The 23,037-nt window shown below is 41.0% G+C and overlaps 1 protein-coding gene across 3 annotated transcripts in view; it reads right to left on the bottom strand.

Annotated features, from left to right (window-relative positions):
* Window positions 1-7,783: 7,783 nt before the first annotated feature.
* Window positions 7,784-23,037, bottom strand: part of KCNJ15 (potassium inwardly rectifying channel subfamily J member 15) — a 54,104-nt gene continuing 38,850 nt past the window's right edge. For 2 of the 3 annotated variants that reach the window (XM_068547083.1, XM_068547086.1), the window contains 2 exons: window positions 15,265-15,365; window positions 7,784-12,964 (listed from right to left, as the gene is read on the bottom strand). In XM_068547083.1, the coding sequence (XP_068403184.1) occupies window positions 11,818-12,945 (1,128 nt within the window). In that variant the 5' untranslated portion in view covers window positions 12,946-12,964; window positions 15,265-15,365 and the 3' untranslated portion in view covers window positions 7,784-11,817. The remainder of the gene's footprint in view (window positions 12,965-15,264; window positions 15,366-23,037) is intronic. The other variant, XM_068547084.1, reaches the window with a different exon arrangement.

Below are 23,037 nucleotides of genomic sequence, written 5' to 3'. Positions count from 1 at the left end.
GGAGACACTAGGGCAACGTGTGGGTCTGGTTCTGCTGGAACAAAACACCACCACTGCGAGGACAGAGGAGGGTGGTAGGGAGCACCAGTCAGCATTCTTGGTAAACAGCTCAAAGAGCAGACACTGCTTGGATGCTGGGTTGGTTGGCAAAGGATAACACGCTTTCAGGAGAACATAAGAAGAGCTGGCCCATCTTGTGGACAAAGGCTGATACAGGGCAAGTGCTGAATACATATCTGATGTTGAAACAATAAGGTTCTCCATAAAGAACGGCAAAGTGGGAAGATTCTTGGACAGGGATTAGTGGTTCTGATTTTGGGGCCAGAACCTGTGACATTTGGAGCATGATAATTGCTCTGAGGAGAAGCCATAGAGCACAATGGTTAAGTGTGTGATGCTTGGGGTTGAATCTGTCTCCTCTGGGTTTCAACCGTGACCTTGGGCAAGTCCCTTAAATTTTCTGTGCTTTGGTTTTTTGCATTTATTGTTATGGGATAATAAGAGTACCTGCCTTTACACTGAGGATTAAGTGAGTAAATTCATGTGCAGCTGTGAGAACGGTGTCCAACACTCAACGTGTGCTTAATAAATGCCAGATATGATTGTTAGTATCATTAACAGCCTCATGGATGGATAACACTGTAGAGGAAGTTGTGGGACATGACCCAGCTCTATACGAATGAGGGAGGTGATGCTAATCACTCATGGAAAGAGGATTTATAAAAAGCTCTTCAGCTCCATCTCATCTAAATTGGATAGTTTAGTTCAGGCTCCTTTAAGTGCGGACTCAGACCAGCAGCTTGCGTGTCATCTGGGAGCTTGTTACAAATGTGGAATCTCAGGACCCAGTCCAGATCTAATGAATCAGAATCTTCATTTTAACTAGCTCCCTGGTGATTAGAACGTACATCAGTGATGAGAGGCAGACAGAGAGGACAGACGATATGAAGGCCCAGGGAGAAGACCATGGGAAGATGGAGGCAGAGATTAGAGAGATGCGGCCACAAGCCAAGGAGCATCTGGGGCGACCAGAAGATGGAGGAGGCCAGGAAGGATCCTATCCTACAGGTTTCAGAGGGGGAACCGCCCTGCCTACGTTGACTTCAGACTTCTTGCCTCCAGAATTGTGAGACAATAAATTTCCTTTGTTCTAAACCACCAAATTTGTGTAATTTGTTACGGCAGCCCTAGGGAAAGAATACAAATAGCATGGCTTTTCCAGGAATCTGCTTTTATCTCCTAATATAATAAATGTTGTCAAATCGATATTAATGTGGAGACCACAACACTCTAAGGACCTGGCGTGGTAATCGGGCGATTGTTAATGTGTCTAATTTGGCTGGGTAAGAATTAAGTGAAGAAAGCAACCACTTTATCTCATGATGAACCACCCACCTATGGCTGTGAGGATGGGCTTGCTTCCTGCCCTTCAACCTCTGCCTTGGAGAGCACTGAGGCTTGAGCTGTGGTTTCCAGCTCAGATTCCTACTCAGGGGAAATGAAGATGCTCTGGGCCATTGGCTCCTCACCCAATCCACCTTACCCCAGGTCCTGTTCTCCTTGAACCCTTCTTCCCAATATTTTACCCAGTTCCACTCCTGTCATGGTCAGCCTATTTATGCCTGAGTTCCAGCCTTAGTTTTTTGCCCCAGAAATAAGGTTTTGTCTGTCTCACTTCTTCACTGACTTCTCTTAGGAACAGATTCTGCCCCTGATTTGGTTGCATTGGGTTTGGGTCCCAAAACCTCACTCTCTTTTGATCTCCACTCTTTGTGGTGGGTTCATTCACCATGTCTCTCTCCTTGGCCCCTTCCTTTACCCATCTGCCCATGAAATGGGGAGATTTGCAGTCCTGTCTCCCCAAGCATCAGGACCCATCTGTCAGGACCTCCCTCTACAGTCAGCTTCCAGGGACTCCCTTGTGTGTTTGCCCTGTGTTTCTAGCTTTTCTTGGCACCTGGGTCCTGATCTTGCCTGCTTAGCCCTGGTCATTATTATAGCAGTGACTGTGTGTGCTGGGGCCACTCACTTGTCCCCACTAGGCCCCCTACACTCAGGATCAAATTCCAGCATGCTCTGTTGGTTCTGTAGTGTTTGCTCATCTCTATAAAGCTCTCTTTGTCTCTCCATTAGCCAAGATCTTAAAACGATTACCTCTCTTAGAGTTTCTCTGAAGAACCCAGTATAAATTCTTGCAAATCAGGTTTTCAGAGATCAGCAAAACAATCTCTCGGAAACTTACCACTCCATCTGTATTGGCAGCACTCTGGCAAATCCCTTACTATTTGCATCGCTGCTCTTCAGTATTAATTCAGTACCCAGGGGTCAGGTCTATGGCAACATAGCAACTCAACCGTGGTTTGTTTTCACTCGACAAAAACACACGAGAGCTGAACAACAGCTGCTTTGTTCCAAGAACATCAACCACCAAATCCACTAGGCTACTTTGGATGCTCTGTGGAATGGCCCATCCAGGAGCCAGGAGAGAGCTTGCGTGGGGAGATGGGCTTTCACTTTGGTCAGTCCTGGGTTTTACTCCTGGTTCTGTCAGTTCCTACCTATGCGACTTTGGACAAGTTACTTAACTTTTCTGAGCCTCAGTTTTATCGTCTATAAAATAGGGATCCTGACAATGCTTACCTGTTTCAAGGAGATACAACTTGATCATAATGGACGTAAGGAACTTCAAACTAAACTGGGTACGTACACTTAGCCACTGAGACTTTCCTTTGGGATTGCTTAATTTTGGGTCACCCTTATGTCTACTTTTCGGCCAAATGTTCATCCCTACATAGATAAACAGCAGGGTTGCAGATTTTGTTTAAATCTTAGTGAGCAGCATTCATATTCCTCTGCTCTTTTCTTTCAGCTGATGGATTCATATCATTTCTACCTTCTGAATACCTATCCTGTGTGCTCAGCCCCTGAATAACAGACCCCTGGCAGCATGCAAGGCCTCTGTGTAATTCTTCCAAGCTCCCAGACTCATCTTTTCCCTGGGTGATCTACTCTGTCATCACTTAGCTCTGATTTTGACCCATCACACGTAGAAATCAGTTCCATGGTGAGATTCCCATGCTGTAAATTTAGGAGATGGAACATTAGACCAGAAGGGAGAGACCTGAATCACTGTACTTGCTTGCTGGGTCACACTGAGTGAGACACTGAACCTCAGTGAGCAGTAGGGTCTTCTGTAAAGTATAGGAATTAAATATATCCTACTTCCTTTGTTGGGTATAAAATAGGCCATTAAATGTTTTGAAGTTGCTTAAAGCATTAAGAACCTTACAAGTGTGTGTATTGTTTGTTCTCTGCAAATCCAAGGTGTGACCAGAAGTCCTGGGACTTGCTTGCATGCACGCACGTGTGTGTGTGTGTTGCTTGTATGAGGAGAAAAGGCATGTTGCAACAGGACACGCTACAACATACTCCCCATGTAGCAGGTCAGCCAGATTCATGGTGGGGGTGTGGGTTAGGAAAAGCACACGTTGTTCTGTGTTGGTGTAGAACTGTGTGTCTGTTGTTTATAGCAGACTTACGGCAGATCTTTAAATCACATGCAGATCTTTAAACCATATGTAAACAGAGTTTTTGACAGACTCAGTAGAGGCCAACCAAGAAAGATACAAAACAAATGGCCCTAGGGACTGGTGAAACACATTTGGGACATTCAAATATACTACACACTCAGCACTATAGTGGAAGTGTTAAATTCAAGTAAAGGGATAGAAAATTTTAGGAAAAAACCTCAAACAAGCTAATAGTTTCTGGAGAGAATATGGACTTTTGCATGAAAAATTAAACCATAAAACTTGTTTATCTGACTTTTTTTTTAAACATCTTTATTGGAGTGTAACTGCTTTAAAACAGTATGTTAAGTTTCTGCTGTATAACAAAGTGAATCAGCTATACATATACATACATCCCCATATCTCCTCCCTCTTGCAACTCCCTCCCACCCTCCCTAACCCACCCTTCTAGGTGGTTACAAAGCACCGAGCTGATCTCCCTGTGCTATGCAGCTGCTTCCCACTAGCTATCTATTTTACATTTGGTAGTACATCTAAGTCCATGCCACTCTCTCACTTCGTCCCAGCTTACCCTTACCCCCCACGGTGTCCTCAAGTCCATTCTCTACATCTGCGTCTTTATTCCTGTCCTGCCCCTAGGTTCTTCAGAACCTTTTTTTTTTTTTAAGATTCCATATATATGTGTTAGCATATGGTATTTGTTTTTCTCTTTCTGACTTACTTCACTCTGTAATGACAGACTCTAGGTCCATCCACCTCACTACAAATAACTCAATTTCATTTCTTTTTATGGCTGAGTAATATTCCATTGTATATATGTGCCACATCTTCTTTATCCATTCATCTGTTGATGGACACTTAGGTTGCTTCCATGTCCTGGCTATTGTAAATAGAGCTGCAGTGAACATTGTGATACATGACTCTTTACCCTGAGAAAACCGTAATATCTGACTTTTTGAAGCCAGGTGAATGAAATCAAGGATTTCTGAGAAATTATGGCTGCCAGGATGCTCTGTTTCCTGCCCAAAACCAAAGCTTCCCATGCTGCTGTGACAAAGTCCCATATATTCACTGCCCCAAAGACATGGTGTGGTAGAGTCAAAGCTCTTTCATGTCTTGGACGTGGACAGCTCAGTTCTCAGCCAAGGTCACCCCACGAGGGCAAGCAGATGCTGGGAGATAATGGAGTAGAAAATAATATGTGTCTGAGACATTTCATGCAAATTAAAATTAATAAAATATATCCCAACTGACGAGCCTCATTACTGGGTTTCAGATTACTGTGCACTTTCTGGAAAACATTTTGGCTTTTTTGCCGAAACAGCATCCTCCATTTTGACTTCCTACCATATGCACCAGCCTTTTATATTTCCACCTGTCACATTCTCAAAGAACCTAGTCTTGCCACCACTGAGAATACCGCAATGAATGTACCAAGATTCCAAAAGAGCAGGTTCCAAAAGAGACACCTGTAGAGGGTTTGGAGCTTTGGTGGCTACTTTGTTGTATGCCTGTATGTGGTATTCCTGCAGGAGGACGATGACTATTTCTTGGGTGTATATCTCTGCAGTGTGGATCTTAAATAGCTGTGTTGCTTTGCAGTCACACCCATACTGATACCTTTAAGGCTTATATAATTATGTGTTTTATTTCTTTTCATCCATCAAAGTAAAAGAGCAATGGAATGCAAGGGACTTTGGTAAGGAATAAGGTGCTGAAAGGATGTTGTTAAACTGTTAACTTGATCTTTAATCATTGACTAAAATAAAATGAGCAAGTAGAGCATCATGGCACAAGAAAGAGAAGAAGCAGGAATTTCATTTTCTTTTCTTTGATTAGAAAAGAAACAAAATACATCCTTTTAGACATTGGTAGAAAATACCATCTCAACAAGGACCTAGTCATCCCCGAATTATTGTAGTTACCATCATTGGAAAAGGCTGTGTCAAATGAGTTTATCTCTGAGGTCTCTAAGAAAATATTAAAGTCCTGTCCATCAGAGCACCAGCTGTAACATCATTACCCTTCCAGTGAAATGAGAAGAAACTCAAGACTGTAAAAGTAGCTTTATTGTATTTGCTACTGTTTCACAGATTAGAGTGATTCCATATATATAAGAAAAGAAAGGTGATGGAGATACATATGAAACAAGAAATGGTTTGACAAATAGCAGAATGAATTCATAGAACATAAAAGGACCTATTTAAAGCTGATTGGTCATAGCATGATTGGGTTCAGTAGTGACCAAGTACACACACCTCAGTTAGTTTGAGATTTCTAACATGCACCAAGTAGTAGCTCAACCTTGAGAAACAGGAGTCACTACTATGCTAAGGTAAATTTAAGCCTAAGACTAGTTTAAAAATCAGAGGAGAACGAGGACACGCATCTTGCGGCATGGTGTAGTGATCAGATGGAGTGCTATATATAGCAAGAGAGCAAGGCATGTTGGAGATTTTGGTAAATGCACACTGCCAGTATTTACGAAAAGTAGAACTGTTTGCTTGTAAAATCTCATGTCATTTGGGATTTCCATCTTCATACCATTCCCGTGAATTTCATTAAGTGGTATTTTGGAGTGGGTCCTTTTGGAATGGAGATGACTGTTTACCAAAGCATTCTTTTTCATAACTGACAATGCTATGATACCCTACAGAAATAATTCTTCAAAAATAGATCCAAGTTGGCTGTCATCCTGCCTTCCCCTCCTGACTGCTGTTGAATACTTTGTGTCAGCACACAAACACAGCTTCCTCTCGTGATCTGGAAGTTTGTTTTTGTAAAAAGTCCCTGATACAGTCATACTTCCTGTAATGATCTGATTTAATGCAACATCCTTAGTCTTAAGATTGATTGCAGATGAAAGAATATGGTTATATTATAGTAAATGAAAAAAAATCATTCCTTTGAATTTCTCGCCAATCACGTTCTTGGAAGTTCTTTACTTTTTCAGCAATATTAAGGGCATTTGCAACAATAACAATCATAGGAATAATAAGCTAAGGGGTCATATTTCTTAGCTCAGAATCAACAACTTCTGATTTTTTTTTTGGGAATGGGTAACTATGTAATCAATTGTAGTAGCTCCCTTGGAGTCTAATTTTGAGTAGGTTCTACCTCTAACTTTAATATTTTTGAGGGGTGAAATTGGATATCTTAAGTTGTTGGGAAGGCATGGATACTAGATAAGATTTGGCCTTGAGTAAAGATAAGATCACAGTTAAGTACCTCATAAGGCTGGAGCTGCTAAACCAAAAACTTGGTGATGGGCTTTTAGGTTGATGCCTTCATCTTTGGTTTTGCCCATCCCGTGCTGGTTAGGAATACAAAGCCATCAGCCTGATTCTCCAACAGAGGTTGGGAGTCAGGGCTCCTGTACATCATGTGGAGGAAGAGTTAGAGCCCATTGTTGCTGGCCCTTCTGTGATAGGCTCAAAGAATGTGCATGGAATCTACCAAAGTCCCCTGTGTTTGGCTGAAATTTACTTTTATTAGTTATATGTCCTTTATCTACATGTATGACATCTTTGGCATTTATACTCATATGCCAATTATGTCCTTCAATTTCCATAAGCAATTCTTGTAATTTTATTAGGAATTAACTATTCACTCAAATCAACAGGTTTTTCTTGGTCTTCTATTTTTACACACTAGCAACGTACTAACTGAAAGATAAAAGTTCCTATCCTCAGTTTTTAGGCATCTAAGTGTCCACAAATTACTAATTTGGATTGATTGATTATTTTTAACCCACAGGCTTATTTGACTTGCTAGAATGGATGGCAAAGATGAAGAATAATCAGCCAAGGACATGTCAACTTGAAAAGAAAATTGAGTCTAACAGGAGAACTGACAGAAGATCAAGATGAAGTGACATGACTGGAGCTTTATTTCTGCCTCATGTTTTTTTTTCATTAAATATCTAGTAGAAAAACTTTGGGAAAAAGTGGGGCTTAATACATCAGTGTTTCTTAAAGGCTAGGAAAATTGCTACCCCTGGGAAGCCAGAAGGATATGATGACACAGTCTGTTGTAATGTGAGACTGAATGACCCATAGTTCCCCTGCAATGAAGTTCTTTTCCACTGGTAGAAGTCTTTTTATGTGGAAGTCTAATTGATCAACTATTAGCTTTTATTTTTACACGTTTCTCACTGCCTTTCTTACTTTGAAGACAAAGACTTTGTTTCAGATTTCTTTAAAAAAAATTCAAAACAACACAACGACAATAAAAACAAAGTCTACCAACAAATAGTAATTCCTCAAGAAATTAAGCAGCTCCTTTATTCTTTAAAATTCCAGTTGAATTTTGATTATACCATTTCATTGCAAATTTATACTCTGGAGACTCAAACTCTGCTCATAAGTTACCTCATTCTGAGAGCAGAAACTGCTCATTGCTACCCAGAGACCCAAGGACTGGTTGGCAGCTCATCCTGATTACAGATAAGCTGAAATTCACAAAAGGCAAAACGTGTGTAGTTAGTCAATTAGGAGTGAAATGTTAAATTTAGACCTTCAGGGGTAAGTCTTCCCAGGGGAAGAAAATTAAGGACACCTTGGACCTATGCAGAGCCCAATGCTGGAATTCGAGTGTACACTACAGAACTTGGAAATCAAGACTTGAAATGCTAATACCTTTCATTTGAAAAAAAATCCCATCCCAGAAAACGATTATAAAATAACCTGCATTCAAAACTAGTTATTTCTAACATTTAACAGTAAAAGTCTAGCAAGAATGAAAGCCAAGATTGAGAGGCTGGAAGGCTTTGTTATGCCACATGGTTGGATGTCTGACCCTTTGACCACAGGGACCAAATACAGAACCAAGCCCGAGGATGAGGTGGTCCTTTACTCAGCTACCAATGCAAAGGCCTCGTGACTTCCTTGCTTTTCTTTTCTCTTTTCTTCTTTCTCCAGATGATGTCTGAGTACTGAGGATCCAAGCAAGGGAGAAAGAATCATATTGCAGTAGAAGTGTCCCTTTTTTCTTTTTTAATCTGTCAATTTACATTTCGGTGGGATTGAAATCAGTCAGTTAAAACTGAAAATTTAATTCAAAGAAAAATCACACAAAATAGTTGTTTAAATGCATCTAAATACCTGACCCACTCATTCATGGCATTTTTTACTTTTAACCTCTAATTTTAGGTTTCTGGAATCTCATCTCTGGGCTGTAATTTCCTGTTAAGTGGGAAAGAGAAACAAAGATGGCTTGCTGTGAGGATCAATGAGTGAATCTTTGCTATGCTGTCTGGAGCCATTGGCTACCGGGTGCCATGTCAGTACAATGTATTTTATCACTTAAATAAGACATGGCTTGCAGATTACACTGATTTGCTGCTCGTTACGTTGTGGTTTCTCAAATGGAACATGACATTTTTGAATGGCTGCACTGAGAAGGTCTCATGCATTGGAAATATTTCAAAATGCAAAAAACATTTTTGGGTCAAAATCCTCCATTAGCTTAACAACTGTTAGTTGGGTGTTGAGCATGAATCTGTTTCAGTCAGATTCATGCCCAGATGTAATCAAATAATTTTGCCTGGATCCTTTTGTTAGCATGTTAACACGAGAGCATTTTGTACAGAGTAATAATAAGTGTGCTTAGAAAATGCTAAGTTTCAAACCAGAAGCAACTTTAGAGCTATTTATGGAATATTTTGTTATAATATGATTTATTGACTTGTACAAGTATTGGATTTTAAGACACTACATATTTATTTTGTGTGTAGTGCAATAGATCAGATGATCGAGTCTTCCAAATTTGGCTGAAATAGGTATGCGAAATGAACATACAGTAAGATTTCTCAATCTTATGCTACATCATTGTACCATATACAATAGAAGTATGCAAGATTCTTAATTTTGATCACATTCAAATTAGCACTGATGTAAATACTGTGGAAAAATGTAATAGTGCAAGAGAAAAACTGTAAACATGCCAGGGCATTATTTTCCTGTCAATTTTACCACATTATACAATAAAAAAAAGGTTTAATAACTAAAATGACTAATATCTAACTACATTAATGTGATTTTTAAAAATTAATTAATTAATTAATTTTTGGCTGTGTTGCGTCTTCGTTGCTGCGTGTGGGCTTTCTCTAGTTGCGGTGAGCAGGGGCTACTCTTCTCTGCAGTGCGTGGGCTTCTCATTGCGGTGGCTTCACTTTGTTGTGGAGCATGGGCTCTAGGCGTGCAGGCTCTAGAGCGCAGGCTCAGTAGTTGTGGCTTAGTTGCTCCGCAGCGTGTGTGATCTTCCCGGACTAGGGCTCGAACCTGTGTGCCCTGCATTGGCAGGTGGGTTCTTAACCACTGCGCCACCAAGGAAGTCCTAATGTGATTTTTTAAAAAGAGAATGAAGATCTAAAACAACCTGCCATAAAATGATCAACAGAAAAAGAAAAAGAAAAAACTTCCTGAATAATAGAAGACAATAAATTCCTGTGCACGGAGATTGTATTTTAAACTTTTACAGCTTCAACCGCATGATTTTTACAGCTGCATTAAAGGTTCAGTTCTGGGTCAGAGGTTTTAGACACATTTTCTGTTTAACGGAAGGAGACTTGAAATGTGGGAACATCATGATATGACACCATTTCACAGATAATCTGAATCCAGATTACTTGCCCCAGTGTTCCCATTCTTATGGAACAAAATATACATGAGCACACTTGTCCAGGACTTGCTCTTTTAATTGCAAATGTCTTCATGGGTAATTTCCACAATTGTGATGGGAGAGCCAGGACGAGCACGCCTCTGTGTGTGTGCGTGCATGCGGTGTGCACGCTCACAGGTCAGGTCAGTGTATCCATATATGTGGGCTCATGTGTACGTCCATGCCGTGTCTACACACTCAAAGTCACATTCTTCTTGAGTGAATGTACAAATCTGTCCTGGTTTGAATGAAATGAGAATTCACCTTTTTCACATTTAGCCAATCCTAGCCCATTTATTCTCTGCCCCAAATAAACGCTCTAAATTCTGCCAAAATCCAAACGTTACCTGTGTCACACTGAGTTGTATGAGATTTACTTCATTACTGAGGGCATCCTTTACATGTTATCAGAGTAACAAATTTTGTTCATGCTTCAAGGAATCGTCTGTGTTTGAATTCCTTATCCGCAGCTCCACTAGCTCCTAGGAGTCCCATCCAACCTCACGGACTGGACTTCAATATAGGAGCACATTTCCGATTGTTATGGAGCTGAATGTTTCTTTTGTGTTCACTGTAATCAACAAGCATGGACTTAGCTTGAGAGAGACAACCATTACTCTCAACAGTGTTATTCTGTTCTTGAAATACCTGTGGCAGTTCCTTTGCGGACAAGGTATTTTAATAAGGAATGAAATCACTGAAAGGAATATTTGTCCATAATAAAGAAGTGGGGACCTGGGACCCACAGAGTCCCCTGGCTTCAGAAAGTTACTTTGAAAACATTGTCCAGAGTGAAGTTTTAAAACTTTCATTTTTACATGAATGACTTGTGGGGGTCCTGTTAAGATACAGCCTCTGATTCTCTAAGTCCAGGTGGGGCTAAATTACTAATAAGCTCCTGGATGCTGTTGATACTGCTGGCCTGTGAACCCATTTTGAATAGAAAGGGGCTAGTACATTCCAACAAAAACAAATTAGTGTGAACAATTACATCAGCTCCATCTGTACATGTATTCACAATGATGCATTCCTGATTTGATCAGTGTCACTCTGTACAATTACATTCACCGAAAAAGGTAAAAACAGAATTATTATATTTTGTGAGTACAGAGTCCCTTTGCCCCTTTTTATGTATTACCAGATAGCCTTCATTATAAATACCTTTTTCTCTGCTTGAAAAAATGAGTGTGTTTTAGAGCAATGATATAAGTGGATACTGAACCACGTTTCAGCTCTCGGCCATCTCGTCTTTGATACTTGGATTGAATAAATACATTTTGTTATAGCTGACATCCTTGTATGGAAACGCATTTCCTTTCAATATCAGCATTGCGAAATATCTGTCCATCCAGATTGTTTCAAGTAGCCTCCACCAAGTTCTTGGAAATGCAGCCCCCTTTTAGAAAATTTGAATTTGGGGAGTTTGTTTCACACAAAGCATTTAAAAAAGGAACCCTACCAGAGGTGGAATGCTTGTTTAGACACCAGATCAAAGGAACAGGTCTGTACATCTGTGCGGTTTTTCAGAGTGCGTCCACACATTTTTGTTTTCCCGGTGGCCTCTGGGTTTGAAGGGAGCTCAGATGTGGAAGCAGCTCAGAGTTAAGTCGAGGCGACACCACTGCCGTCAGACGTTGCTCTGTTGCAACAAAAGCGTTCTCAGCTCTCTTTCCCTCTGATCTTCCTGCCTGTACTTCTCCTCAAGTTTCTGCTTCTCAGAATCCGTGCAGTAAAAGGTGCAATCTGGGCTCTTCCGGATCTGTTCGAACTGACTGAAATCAGCCACGTACTTGCCAGTTTTTGAGAGAGAAACCACAGGCACAAACTCAAAACCCCAGTAGATCTCCTCTGGGATGTAAGACGTGCGGCTCTGGCAGACAGCGCTGGTGGACTCCACCGTGGCATTGAGGAGAACCACCAGCTCAAACTCCTTCTCCTTAAGGTTTTGGGGGGTGAGATCTCTCAGGGGGCTCGTCTCATCCAGCACGTGGTAGAATGTCATGGGCAAGATGAGGAAGGGGCTCTCGGAAGAGGAGTCCACGTGGAATTTGACGGTGGCCTGGTTGAGGAGGATTCGCTCCCCCTCCTTGGTGACGTGGGTCTGGAGGAGCTTTCCCGAGAGCTGGCACTGAATCAGGAGACTCTTCCTCATGTTGGCCACCTGGATCACCAAGCACAGTTTCCCGTTCTGCTTGGTGATGACGGCACAGTGGCTGAACTTGATGGTCTCCGCCCGCTTTTTGGGTCTTGCGATTTTGGCCAGGAAGGTGCCCGTGATGAAGATCTCAATCAAGGTGGTGATGACCAGCTGAGCCACCAAGAGGAAGATGGCATGAGGGCATTCCTCCGTGATGGAACGGACTCCGTAGCCGATGGTTGTCTGGGATTCCAGGGAAAAGAGAAATGCCCCCGTGAGGGAGTCTACTTTCATGATGCAGGGGGTGTGATTTGAAGTGTGCTCACTGGGTTCTAAGTCCCCATGAATGAAGGCAATGGCATAGTAGATCACACCAAAAAGGAACCAGGTCATCACGAACGTGGCAGCAAACAGGGTGAGCTTGTATCTCCACTTCATGTCGATGACGGTGGTCCACAAGTCTTGGAGGTAGAGCAGGTATATGCCATCCACTTTGTCGATTCTCACGTTGCTGTGTCCACTCTTGGACATGACTCGGGGTCTGCTGGTCTTGAGGCCAGCTCCAGCAGTGTGCTTCACCAGGGGAGCACTGGCCATGCTGATGTTAATCGGGTCCATGGTCAGGCTTTGGGACCACCTAAGGAAATGACAAAGAAAGCCGTTCCATTGTTGTCACATGAGGTAGAATGCCCAGAAAACAGAAACAGGATAATCATGTGAGATAAATACGAATGTACATGGACGTTTACAAGAAAGGATAATTCTGAGGGCAAGATTAATCAATGTGTACTTGAGGATGGCTGTAGGATGGAGTGAGGAGCACAGACTGGAGACAAGGAAACCTGGGTTAAATGTTGACTCTCCAACTTATTTGCTGTGAGACCTGGGGTAAGCTATTTAACCTTTCTGGACCTCAAATCTCTAATATGTAAAATAGGGAAATAAAGTCTACTTCTCAGGGTTCTTGTGATAGTTGAATGAGATAATGGCTATAAAGTGCCAAAACAGAGTTTCACACTCAAAAATATGATGCTAATCTTCTCTTTGTGATATCACACTCACAAGAATCCACTCCATGGAGTATTATGAATATTGATGTATATTCAGCTCTTATGGATTTCCAAGTATAGAAAATTTAAAAATAAGTTGACTGAGCATAGGGCCAGTACTGATATAATTAAAATGCACCATCCATAAGATACTTCTTGATACAGTGATGGGAAATGTTAATACAAATTTTAAAACCTTGTGTAGTATGCATAAACGTTTTTAAAAAGCTACCATTTGCATGACATTCCCTGTAGTAGCAATTCATTTTCCCCCTAGTCCAATGAATAATTGGGAATCCATGACCTGTCCTAGTTCTTGATTACAATGGAAAAGAGCAAGTTATCAAACAACCAAACACAAACACAGAGTGAATAATTAAGCTTTATTAACGGCTTGATCAATATGTTGGTTATTCTTAGAAAAGTGTTATCAATATAGAATATTAGGTGTGACAGTTAGGTATGGCGCAAAAATTCGGCCTTACATATTTTGAGCTAAGTAGAACCAGCACACGAATCTCTTTTAAAGAGCTAATGAACAAGTAAATAAGTACAGGCATCCAACATTGTAGCAGAACAGACTTACCTGGAAGAAGCTCTAGGCTCCCACACTGAGCCCTGGGCAATGCTCTGCCCTCCGTTTACAGATCGGGACAAGCTGGGTGAAAGGCCACACAGCATCTTATAGTACCTGCCTGGTGACTGAGATAAATTACCCCTACATTCCTTGAAAAACATAATGTGAGTGATTATAGGGCAATTCTACCTGGTTGGTATGTTTTTTCCACCTCATCGGCATTTTAAGAATAATAATAAAAAAATTTCTCCCCTTCAAAAGGAACTGGTATGTGGTGGTCTGTGATTCATGCAATAATCTTTGCTGTTGGAGCAGTGTTATTTCAATAGAAGTTTCTAAAGTAATCCTTTGGGCAAATCCCTTCAAGGAATCTGAAACTGTATCCATTATAGGATAACACCTGTTGAGGATGCAGTAAATCTGTTGGGCTTTTTAATTTTCCTGTTATGTTATTAAGAGTGTGTCATTTACTGACTGCCCCTTGAAATGATTTTTTTTTTTTTTTCTCAGAAAGGAGAGTCACTGTTTCATTTTCTTTGCAAAGAAGGGCCCTAAGTTATTCAGAGTTTATTTTACTTGTTGAAGCCTATTCCATTTATTTGGGGATCAATTTAGATGAAAAGTACAGGATATAATTTAACGTGGGCCTTATCAGACACTTTATGCAGCACTTCTCAGTAACCAAGAGGAAAGCGACCACAATGAAAGTTTGAAAACGTCAATGCCATGCTGGCATGCCCAAATGCGTAGTCAAGCTCAGAACCCTTTGCCAAGACAAATGTAGCTTATGGACAAGTAATTGCATGCACTCAAAAAAAAAAAAAAAAAGAAACTGGTAGGGGAAAGTGCATGCCATTCAACCCACTGAAATAAAAACAGAAGCTTAAGTTTTCTTGTGTGAATGATGAAGAAGTGTCCTGCAGCACAAGCTAAGCTCCCAGCTCAGCCTTCCACCAGATTCTGGGAAACTTGGCCCTGTTTCTATGAAGGCAGTGCCATGAAGCTTCTGTTTTAACCTCTGTTTCAAAGGGGCAATGGGCCAGGCTTGTGATGAGCTGAATCTTTCCCCTCTTTCTGCTGAAAGCTCTTGTGCTGCATTTTTGCACAACTATTGTTGGAATCAGTGACACCAATGGCTATCAGAGGATGGGGGGCATATATGAGGGAACAAAACTTAGAGTCTCTGGGTGGGGTGGGGGTCTTGGGATTAGCATCTCTCTGTGGAAAAGAGCGGCTGGTGGACAGCACTCAAAGGTTAAACACACACTCCCTCCCTCTCAACATTCCTGTGCCCTCAGAACTGGGTGCTACCTGGTCACTCACTCGGCAGGTCAAATGGCGGCTTCTTCAAAGCAGGTGTATCGTCCTCGCTCCCCTTCGCCCACCTGGCTACCATGGGATTCTTCTACTTCCTGAAAGAAAGAGGGACACATGGAGTTCACAGCTGTTTACTAAGAAACTGACCCAGTGAAACTGACCCTTACTGATTCCCCCAAGTGCTAGGGCCCCAGCATTCACCTTCCAACCCCTGGTGATCTGGCATGGTGCCCAGAATAGATCCAAGCTCAAGGAATGTTTTAAGAATGAAATTGAAGCCCCAATCACAGCCCTCACTGTAGAATTCCCACCCTCTGGAGGGAGCTCGATAGTAAAACACCCTGGGAAGAGTGGGTTAACTCACCCCCACTGAAGCCCACTATCAACTGACCAGCAAACCGGGAGGCAGGAAGGGGAAGTGCAGAGGAAGTAAACAGTGCGAATTGGAAGGGAAGAGTCTAGAATATTTTTACCGCCTGTGGAAATGCATTATTGCTGTTGAGTCATAGAAGATTAGATTCAAAAAGAATGTCAAAACCAAGGTATTTGACACACGTTTTTCAAACGAGGAGACGTGGGAGGTTGCAGGGACTTGTCTTCATCACACAGATGGCCCATAGCAGAAAGAACGAGGTCCAAAGTCTTTGGAAGCTAGACTGGAGTTCTTGTCAGTACACAAATCCCTCTTAAACCTCCAAAGTTTAATGCAATCTGTTCTAACTCCACTAGATTCTTTTGCATGCTACTTTTCTGAAATACTTCTTCCTAAAATATACATATATATCTCCCCACATTTTTATCTGTCTTATACACAGAAGCTTATGTACACTTCACACTTCTTTTCTGATCTACTAATTATTGTAAATAATTACAATAATGACTCTTTTATCATTTAGGTAGTCCCAATTATCAGTCTGTATAGCCTTTTATATACTGGATTCTCCCAGTGTGTTCACAGTATGTTTGGCAAACGACATCTACATCATTGCTCTATTAAGATCCAGCATCTCCTTCTTTGCACCCATTTCTTTTTACCTATATGCTTAATCTTTTACACTTTATTATATGCTCTTAATTTATAGTATTTCATTCCTCAGCAGACTTCTTTAATGCAATTTACTTCATTACACACTCTTCTTTCATATAATTTTATGTTATTGCTTTAGATTTTTTCCCCTTAGATTCTGCAATCTACCTGGTTTCACTTCTAAAATATTAAGGGACCATAACCATTTCCCAAAAGGAAAGGATGGAAAGAAAAATAAAAGATATTCTCTTCTAATTTTCCCTCTCCTAATCCCACAAAGAAACAATATTCCGTATGAACCATTAGTTGTTTTCTATAGTCTCTGGAAATTGTATTTATTTCTCCAGTTTTCATCATATGATTCCAACATGTGGGTTGGGATTGTAATTCTTAGAATGGTGATATCTTTACTGAAGTGAAGTCCTTGAAACTACTGAATGGAGAGGTCAATATTACACTCTCCTATTTCAGGCCAGTAACATATACACGGAATGAAGTCACTTAGTGCTTAGGCTGTGTAGCATTTGTTTTCTGGAGATAAAGCGGGGAAAAAAAACACATTTTGGAAACAGAACTAAACAGTAGCCACATTGAAAAAGATACTTATCTATATGAAGAACCACACTTCTAGTGCTGGGAACAAAACAATGAGAATGGAGGAAATGGAAAGGAAGTTCCCATCACCATCGTCAGTGGAAGGGGAAGAATTCTATCCAAGAAAGGGGATCTGGTAAGAATGGAAGACCAAAGAAATTAACTACTGTGAGCTGGAGCACACTGTCCTGTCAGAGAGAAATCAACCTGTAAATGGACAGAAAGTCCCTGACCAGTTAGGAGAAATACATATGCAAATACTAAGCAAGAACAGAGTCAGGATAGAGCCAGAAATGGTCCAAAGTGGGAAAGATCCAGATAATAAAATGACAATAATAAAATAAAGATTCAGATAAGTGGCAATAATACTAAAGCTTCAGATCACTAATAACAATCATCATCATCATAAATAGATAACGCTAGAGCCATGTACCAGCCACTATTCTAGGTGCTTTCCATGTGTGAATGTAATTAACCCTCACACCATCCCCATGAGGAAGAAATGGAGCCACAGAGAGGTCGTGTGACTCACCCAAGTTCTCAACAGCTGGCACCTAGCAGTGTGTGAAGCTGTTGTATCTACACTGTCAACCTCTCTGACAAGGGTGCTCAGACTTTAGCTGCATCAGAACCATCTGGAAGGCTTGGAGTTTCTGACTCGGTAGGTCTAGGGTGGAGTCCAAGAATTAGCATGTCTAAAAATTCCCAGGTGACGCTGTTGTTGCAGGAACACACATTGAGAACCACCACACTGGGATATAGATGTTGAATCATATCAGAAGCTTAACGGCTTCCCCCCCACCCTGATAAATCTCCGATTCCCCACTTGCCCTTAGCATTTCTAAAATAACGCTATTGCACACAGACATGCAGAACATCCGTTTATTACTTTTCAGAATCTTCACCATCCTTACAGATAAATGAACGCCAATGACCCAGTGGCCCAAGGCTAAGTATTAATTTTTTAAAGCAGCAATATATGGAGAATCTGATCAAAACTGTAACACATTATTTATATTTAGCATATAAATATCATATAAGTATTATGTGTTATAGGATATGTACAAATTATATATTATTTAACTTATATAACATTTACGGTAAACACATAGATATTATGATATATTATTCATATTATATTAAATATATAATATAAATAATGCTAGTAGATATATTAGCCAAAATTAAGCACAGATAAGTCTCTCATTTCCACAACAGACTTTCACCCACCATTCTTCTAGCCAACCTGTATTTACAGGATATCTAGTTCTCAACAATGTGATAATACAGCTAACTTTCATGTGATGCTTGGCTGGGAAAAAAATAAATATGCTTTAAGAATGATTTTTTTTCCCCTCCTAGTTAGTACAAAACTGAGACCTTCTAAAAACGGATAGCTCTGTTGAGTCAAATTTTGGAAGTTTTCAGTTCACCCATGCTGGGAAAAACTTCTGTGTTCCATGGTGGGCTAACAAAGTATATGCACCTGTGGAAAAATAATTTAAAAATGGGGAGGCAGTGGCTCCCTAAACCTGGAATTTCTCAACCAGGCCTCAAGTGATGTCATTCTACATACCTTCAAATGGGCAGTGAGACATGGAAGAATGAAATCCAAATCCAACCATAACTCTGGACTTCCAGACTAAAATTAGAATTTGAGGGACTTTGACTTGAAAACTCTGGCAAAACAGCTCCCTGTTTGTAAGAAAAGTTGTTTCTAAAGCTTTGTTGGATGTCAAATATTTTTGACAAAACAATCTTTTAATGATCTCTCTTTTTGCTATGAATCTGAAATACCTGGCTGAAATTCCACTTTAAGGGTACATGGGATTAAATATTAAGTAGAAAAAAAGTGCTTGACAAGAATCTAGTTGGGGTTCACTGAACTCAGAAGGTTTAAAAATAATGGAAAATAAACTCAGTGAGGCTTAGCTATCCTTTCTTTGGGTCCTGTGACTGCGGCCGCACATACACATGCACTGGGGCCTTTGGCACTGGCCTCGTGCCATCTTCTGCCTGCTCTTCAAAGCAGCCTAGGACTCGCTTCAATGGCTGGGCTCCCTGTTATGAATCCACTTCTTGACTTCATCAGTGTCAGCTGAGGACACAGATGGCTTTGCCCAGGTGGCCTCAGAACTGGACATGTTCATTAAAGAGAACAAGGTGGCCAAAGTTGACTCTCAGCAGATTCCAAAGGGTGGCCCTTTGGTTTTATCTGCTGGGGAAATTACTCTTTCCTTCTGCAAACCCATTTTTTCTCTCGGACCATTGAGGACTGAGGTGGGCTGGAAGGAGTGGCAACTTTTGGGAGGCTGTGGAGTTGGACATTCTTCTTTGTGCGGAACAAGAGGCTCTGAGGGGAAGCACCAGTCAAGGTTATGGCAAATTCACCATCTAGTTTCCTCTATCCTAATGACCTGTATTTTGAAGACATGAACTTGGAACCTCATTGGTAGAACCATGGTCAGTTTTGGTTGTCGTGGCTGATTGTTGCTAACTGCCCCTCTCTGTGGGGTCCATCCATGAGATTCCTTCCCTGGGTTTGTCCCTGCAGGGAAGTATGTTCTCACCCTTTTGTGTCAGATGTGGTCATGTGACTGCTTTGGCCAATGGCCTGTGAGCTGCAGTGACTCAAGCCTCACCTGAACAGAGGCATAAGAATGACACGGTTCTGTCACTGCTCTCCAGTGAGGCTCAGATTGGGCTGCTCCTTCCTCTGGATGGCAGTGGGGGGTAGGGGGGAGGTGGGGGACACTTGGAGCTGAGCTACAGCTGAACCAAAGGTGACTTGCAACCCAAGTGAGAAAAACACTCTTGTTGCCTGGTTGAATTCTTGGACTTGTTACTAAGGCAAAACCTAGTGAAAGTCTGACTGCAGTGATGCTCTTACTACACATTTTTGTATTTTAGGATTAAATATCTGACCTAAAAGGTACTGTATTTAAAGAAAACCTGTAAAGTCTTGAAATATCCCTCAAGGTAAACTTCAAATGTTAGTTTATGGCTAAACGCTGAATAGAAAAATAAATACAAATCTCACAGGATTTCAGTGGGAAGAAAGACTTGCCTGATCCCTAAGGACAGCATAGAAAAAGTGAATAATTCTTCTCATTCAATTACTTCTAAATCACTACTTAAATTTATCATGGCAAGACAACTTTTCAGGGCAAGATATAAGGGTCTCAGATTCTGTCACTCTTATTTCTGTGGAGCAAGAAGCCCTTGCTTCTTGCAAGGTTCTGCTCATTACATGCTAGTAGCCCTTATAGAATAAACAGCTTTGATTTATTGCTTATCCTGTTCCAGATCTTACATAAGGTGCCATATATTAATTTAACTCTCACTTAGATTCTGAGAGAGTTAATATGATTATTCCTGTCTTCCAGGTAAGGAAACTGATATAGCACAAGGTCTGTTTGAGTCTGTAATCCTCGCTTCTCGTCTCTATAACATGAATTCACCAACTTCAGCGAGTGTCAGAATCACGTGGAGGTCTTGACATACAGATGGCTGGGCTCCAGAGTCTCTGATTCAGTAGGTCTAGAGCAGAGCCTGGGAACCTGCATTTCTAATGAGTTCCCAGGTGATGCTGAGGTTACCGGTCTTGAGACCACACCTTGAGATCATGATCTATACTCTTCACCGCTTAGAGTTGTATAGAATCTGTGGGAAATTCACAAGCAGGTAAACTGGGTTGCCTAAAAGTTCAGCCTCATTACTTTCAAGCCAAGGAGTGGGCCCTTCGGTGTGAGAAGGAAGAGAAAATCAGTGGGGCTGAATGTACAAATATGGTAGCTGTCGGGTGGAGTTTTCAGTTAGCCAGGAAAGGTGTCCCAGGGGATAAAAGTTCAGGTGAATTGTCTTGAAGGGAAAAATGAGAGTTTGGGAGAAAAGGAAAGCAATTGGTTTAAAATTGCTCTAAGTTTTCTTCCTTGGATGATGGATATCATCCTACAGTTGCTTTCGGGGTTCGCTGGCTAAGAACATCAGAGGCCGGAAGAAAGATCCTGGATTTCAGGGCTGAGGGAGCTGAAGCTAACAGAAGAACCTTAGCAGTTCTCTTGCTCAGGCTTCCCCTAAGTGTGTGGTATAGGTATTCCACAAATAAAGCAATTTGTGGTCAGGTAATTTGGGGAAGCTTTGCCTACAGAACCTCCAAGCACCCCATTGTCCCCACCCACTGGAGACTCACACAGCACACTTGTATATTACAGGGTCTGAGAAGTTCTACAGCAAAGAAACATGCTTAACTCTGTAAATCTGGCCTTTATCTGACATGTGGGAACACTCCAAGGAGTGCTGATCTGGTTTAAACTTTGCACTTTATATCTGGGGAAAAAGAGGATCACAAAGGTTGAGTGATTTATTCAAAGTCACTGAGCCAGTGGCAGGAGTAGGGATGGAAACAAGGCTTTATGAGTCCATTTGATGGGCAGATATCTTTCTCTGTGGTCATGAAATACCTTAAGATGAACTATCCATCTCCCTGGACCCTGAAAACAGGACAGCATATAATAAAAGGCTTGCAGCTCCAGCATCACTTAATAATGTTAATCAGAAAGCGAGAGAGTGGCATGGACATATATACACTACCAAACGTAAAACAGATAGCTAGTGGGAAGCAGCCACATAGCACAGGGAGATCAGCTCGGTGCTTTGTGACCACCTAGAGGGGTGGGATAGGGAGGGTGGGAGGGAGGGAGACGCAAGAGGGAAGAGATATGGGAACATATGTATATGTATAACTGATTCACTTTGTTATAAAGCAGAAACTAACACACCATTGTAAAGCAATTATACTCCAATAAAGATGTTTAAAAAAAAAAAAAAAAAAAGAAATCCCAGCTCTTGGGTCCCACACTCGAGCCACTGAATCAGAACCAGTGTCTTAAAAACACCCAACTTCCTAAAGGATTATGTGGCTGGAGGTTGTAAGTGATGGCTTGGAGAACTGGCAAAGTCTTTCTTTTGCCTTATTATACATTGGAAAAGCAACAAGTACTGCTTTAAAGACAAATCCCACATTTTACATTGCATGTGAGCATCTAATGATCCAATTTGCCTCTGTGGTCAAATATTTAGCCTTTTTCCTATGTTTCCATTTCACTATTATGGTTTCAAATTCCATAAGTAACTAAAAAAAATCCTTTGGTTTGCATAGTTATACCCTTTACTCCTCAATGTAGATTCATTAAAAAATTTTTTCATTCCATAGAACATCAAGTTTTCTCTGGGCAAAGACAAGTTTAAACAGATACTGGGTTCACTAGGAGACTCATTTCCCATTTTCCATGGCAAAGAATTCGAGCACTGGAATAAGGTATCATTTGCTGAATATTTTTGTAAAGACAGTTCAATTTCAGGCCCTTTATTTGGGAGAGAGTCGGCTAACCCAAATAAAACATTTTACATCTGTCTGTTGTTACGAGTGACCAACTTCAGCTGAACATCATTACTTAATAACAGCTAACTTTCCTATAGAGTAAGAATGCGCAGCAGCTAAAAAGCAAATGGAAATTTCCTTTGGTTTACCACCCTTGGTCTCTCCGTGCTCCAACATGTGAAGAACTTGGGTAATAAGCATATACTCCCCTCTAATCACAGCATGGCTTGGACATGCATTGTTGTAAGATGACTGGTAAAACAGGAAAATTTATGTCTGAGTGGAGAAAAAAAACAGGGCGGATTGGACTGCGTTAGCCTCACTAATGCACTGCCCCCAATTTTCCCTTTAGGGAAGAGATTTAACTAGCTCATGGAATCTTACTTACTATTCTAGTCTGGATTAGTTCAGATGTAACACAGAGAAGATGGCTCCACATTGTTGCCTTTAGATAAGGAGATGAAAATGTAGAGCATTTGGGTTTGTCTGATCATAACCCGGAAGCTGGAAATAATTCAGAACGGAAGGGATCTATTTTTGCAGATGGTACTTGTAGAGAAACAAGTATTTTATTTAGTATATCCTATTTAATGAAACTTCAAACTGGGCATAGTCAGAGCACTAAAAGACAAAGAAAAAAACGGAAAGCAAGCAAGCAAGTTTGTGTTCTCAAACCCGCATCTCTGTCCTTCAAAAGTTGCTTGAGGCTAGATCACTGCATTTTTACATTGCATCATTATATAATTTGCAACACTCAGATTGA

The sequence above is a fragment of the Eschrichtius robustus genome, chromosome 6 (genome assembly GCF_028021215.1).
Source record: "Eschrichtius robustus isolate mEscRob2 chromosome 6, mEscRob2.pri, whole genome shotgun sequence".
In the NCBI taxonomy this organism is placed as follows: Eukaryota; Metazoa; Chordata; class Mammalia; order Artiodactyla; family Eschrichtiidae; genus Eschrichtius; species Eschrichtius robustus.
The sequence above is the reverse complement of the archived record's forward strand: the minus strand, read 5'-3'. Positions and strand labels throughout refer to the sequence as shown.